Source organism: Camelina sativa, chromosome 20, assembly GCF_000633955.1.
Source record: "Camelina sativa cultivar DH55 chromosome 20, Cs, whole genome shotgun sequence".
NCBI classification, from domain to species: Eukaryota; Viridiplantae; Streptophyta; class Magnoliopsida; order Brassicales; family Brassicaceae; genus Camelina; species Camelina sativa.
This window is the reverse complement of record NC_025704.1, coordinates 8,747,188-8,751,073: the sequence shown is the minus strand read 5'-3', so window position 1 is coordinate 8,751,073 and position 3,886 is coordinate 8,747,188. Positions and strand designations below refer to the sequence as shown.

The 3,886-nt window shown below is 31.6% G+C and overlaps 2 protein-coding genes across 2 annotated transcripts in view; one reads left to right on the top strand and one right to left on the bottom strand.

The window, feature by feature from the left end:
• LOC109124838 lies at positions 534-2,648 on the top strand. The gene is made up of 6 exons (XM_019241692.1): positions 534-602; positions 1,328-1,420; positions 1,532-1,633; positions 1,733-2,017; positions 2,216-2,287; positions 2,432-2,648. Exons 3-5 carry the CDS (start codon positions 1,568-1,570, stop codon positions 2,243-2,245), a joined length of 381 nt encoding a protein of 126 aa, XP_019097237.1. The 5' UTR covers positions 534-602; positions 1,328-1,420; positions 1,532-1,567; the 3' UTR covers positions 2,246-2,287; positions 2,432-2,648.
• The window catches only part of LOC104770092 (transcription repressor MYB6-like), a 3,798-nt gene continuing 3,238 nt past the window's right edge, over positions 3,327-3,886 (bottom strand). Inside the window, exon 4 of the mRNA XM_010494444.2 lies at positions 3,327-3,538. The gene's annotated coding sequence lies outside the window, so the exon portion shown is untranslated. The remainder of the gene's footprint in view (positions 3,539-3,886) is intronic.

Sequence of the window (3,886 nt, the reverse complement as noted above, 5' to 3'; positions counted from 1 at the left end):
AAATATCCAAATGGTTACTATATTACTATATCCAAAATAACTGAAACCGAATACAACTGAACCGAAACCGAATGGTTAACCGAATGCCCAGGCCTACTCAAATCAATCATAGGGTTTTTCGTTATTCTGCTTCTTTGATTACTTCAGAATCGTCCAAATCCCGATTGGAGTTCAGTTCTGACGATAAAATCATCTCTGCTCTCAAATTTTGAAAGTTCGAAAGATAGATTTCTTAAATTTTTGGTGTGTTTGTGATGAAATAGCTCAATTCTACTGATTTGTGAAGAAGTTTTCGATTCGTGAAGAAGCTGTTTCAAATCTCTGTATATCTTCTCTTGAATTAAGTTTTTTCGATCTCTTTATTTTTTTTTAAATTTTATGATTCTGTGAATTACTCTTTGTAATCTGCTTTGGATTTTATCACTCTTTGTAACCTGTTTTGAATGAAATAAGCTCATAAATTGATTGTTAGCAATTTTATGATGGTTGGATTATCACTAATGTTCTTACTTTGTGGCTTTGTTGTTACTCAGGCCTTACAACTCTCAACAAAAAGACACAGGCACATTAGAAACCAGTGGCAAAACAGATTCATTCCAAAGGTACCAACCATCATATCTTCTCGCATATTTTTATGAAATGATTCCTTGTTTTTAATGTACAGTCCAAAGTGTTTTGCTTAGTCCAAAGTGTTAGTTTACGTTGATTTGATAAAATCCATTCTGTATTAAGGTTAGAGTTTACGAATCAGTAGAACTTTTGGTCTAATATAATACATTCTTATTATACTGGTTTAAATCTTCTTAACTCTTGACTGATTGTTTATATGTGAAATATGGTCAAAATTGATAATTGGTTTACTTTATTGGTAGATTGATTATAAAATGGACAAGTCTTGGATCACAAAACATCGTTTATCTAAAGATTACAGAACTGGAGTCAAATTTTTTTTTGGATTTTGCGTTTAGTGATATTAAGAAAGAGATGATAAAATGTCCTTGCCAGCGTTGCTGCCTGGTTAAATACAAGCATAGGGTTGATGTTGAGGGTGATTTAATATGTCATGGTATTCTACCAACATATACAAATTGGTATCTACATGGAGAAAAATTAGATTTCCATGAAGAGACCATTGGATTAGAATCTGAATCCAATGTAGATAACATGCTCCATAACCCGACGGTTGAAAACCAAACTAGAAATCTACTTGGAGATGCTTTTCCAAGTATGGATACTAGTTTTAATGAATCTGCTAGTATGCCCACTGATCAATCAAAGCAAAAAGAAGCGAATTAAAAGTCGATGATATATACTATTCTAATTGTAGAAAGTGAGACTGCGTAATATTAAAAGTCGAAGCGAATTAAAGATACTACATGCACTTGGAAAAAAGAGTTTGGCAAGAAAAGCTTATGAGATTGTAAGTCAATGTTTTATTATTTAGGTCTCTGTGATTTAGTTACTTTTAGTGACTGTATGAAGTAGTTGTTGTTAGTTTGTAATGATGCTTAATTGTGTACACATCTTATAGGAAGAGGAGACTGGCAAAGAACCAAGTCGAGCAGAAATGTTCATTGCATCACGAACAAGATCAGATGGAAATTTCATTTGCAATGAAGCAAGGATATCTGCAGTAAGTTCTATGTTTTTCTTTAAATGTGGTGTTTGAGGATTGGTTTACTTATATATTCTCTGTTTTAGTCTACTTACATAGGATTTATGGAATTTGTAGGATAAGCTTACACAAGTAATGAATCAAAATATTAAAAGTGAAGCATCAAGTAGTGAGTCTGGTCCTAAGGATGCATTTGAACAAGTATTTGGTTCCGAGCATTCTGGAAGAGTTCGATGTGTGGGACGTGGTCCAACACCGTCCAAATACTTTCAGAATTTGGAATCGCAGGTAAGAAGTAACTCTGAGATACTTGAGCTGAAGTCTCGCATGAAAGGACTTGAAGATAAACTTGATATCGTGGCTAACGCTCTTCAGATTATTATTTCAAACAATCAATTTCAAGTAAGTGCATATTTCACTTATGTTACAGAAATGTATATTCAAATTTTGCATCGAGAATCTTAAGCTGTGTCATAGGTCTGTAACTAAAGAGGAGTTTTGAAAATAGTAGTTACTTGCTTACATGAGCTTGGAATCTAGAACTGTTGTGTGTAGTTAACTTGTTCTCATGTTCTAACTTATTTTGATCTACAATTTCAGACTAGTACGACAGAGACTAAGATTGACTAGAATGATCATAAAGTGACGTGATATGGAATTTAGTGAAGAATGGTACGTTTATCTTTACCTCTTATAGCAGCTATGCATAATATGTAAGGCATGAATGATGCAATTGGTTCATTTTCATCGGATCATCAATCTAAAAGGGTTCTGTTATGGTAATTGAATCTAAGTCTATTTACTTTGTTTTCTCAGGAGACAATGATTTCATCTAGCCTTTTGATAGAAGATGAAGGACAAGAAAATATAGAAGATGAAGGACAAGAAAATATAGAAGAGGATATATAAAAGATAGATTTTAATGCAATGTTATTTACTTTTACATTTTTTATTATCATGTACACAAGAACACAAGTATATTTGAGACAGATTAATTGATTTTTATCACTTGATGAATATTGTGTTCTGGTTACGTTCTCTATTGTTGTTTTCTTTTCTTTTTATATTATTGAAATTTAATGCTAAAAATAAATAATTAATTATGTGTAACTTACGTCGGTTGTAAAAGTGACTTGAAGATGTTTTGTTTTAATTATTTGAAGTCGTTTTTCAACTGACGTTAAAGAAAAAAAAACTGACGTTAGTTTAATGACGTTTGAATTAACGTCACTTTATTAAGTGAAGCAAAAAAAACTAACGACGGTGCATGATACGTCGGTTTAGTAAATGATGTTTTGTTTTTGAAGTCAGTTTTAAAGTGACGTTAACCCAGTAAAAAACTGACGTTAAGTGCCGTATTTTTTGTAGTGCATTGACACGTGTCACGATTTTGTTAATGAGTAACTTTGACTTCAAGCTTTATATAATAAGATTTCTTACATTGATTATCAAATATTTATAATGATGATTTATTACAGATGACAAAAATAAAGAAGTTCTGAATATGATGTACATATAGCATATTCCAAGAAAAAAAATCTAACATCTTCCATAGAATTATGCACTAGAAAATGCAAAATGTTTTTATTTACTACCAAAAAAATGATCAAAACTTGTAACTCTGTTGTTTCAGAGACGTTACTTCTTCAATTTGCGTATTCACGATGCGAATTATTTTGTAAACTTAATTATTTTAATTACACTGGAAAGAGATTACTTACATTCAGCTTTTATTACTTGACAAATAACGTCTAGGAAATTATTAAATTTTTCTTTTTAGTTTTTTAGTTTTCGCTCATAAGTCATACCCCCGGCTAAAATTAAGATGTTAAACAAACATGCCTAAAATTAACCAGGAAAAATAGAAGAAACTAAACCAATATTTTTATCTCACAGTTCTCCGTCATCATCATTGAACCCTAGTTCTGCAACTAATTAATCAAGAAGCTCCAACTCCAAGAAAATCAAAGAAGTAAAAGCCACTCTTCATCTTCATCTCCACCTTTCTTTCACTGACTGAGATTGTGTGGTGATTTTGATGGTCCATCTTTTTACCATATATGCCATTTACTTCTGCTCTCTGCACACACTGACCATCTTTACCTGCAAAATTAGAAAAATAATTTCTCAGCCCCCACGTGAAATTTTGTTGTATTGAAATAGTAACGTGACAATAGTACTTCACCTCCTTATATTATTAAGCCTAAAGGTACTCTTACGATGTAAAAAACGTATTCTTACTCTCTCTTGTCATTCAAATTTTATAATTAT

Coding starts and splice junctions, on each gene's coding strand:
- LOC109124838 (XM_019241692.1), top strand. CDS start 1,568: ATGTTCATTGCATCACGAACAAGATCAGATGGAAATTTCATTTGCAAT. Junction 1,634..1,732: donor ATGAAGCAAGGATATCTGCA/GTAAGTTCTATG, acceptor TGGAATTTGTAG/GATAAGCTTACACAAGTAAT. Junction 2,018..2,215: donor TTTCAAACAATCAATTTCAA/GTAAGTGCATAT, acceptor CTACAATTTCAG/ACTAGTACGACAGAGACTAA.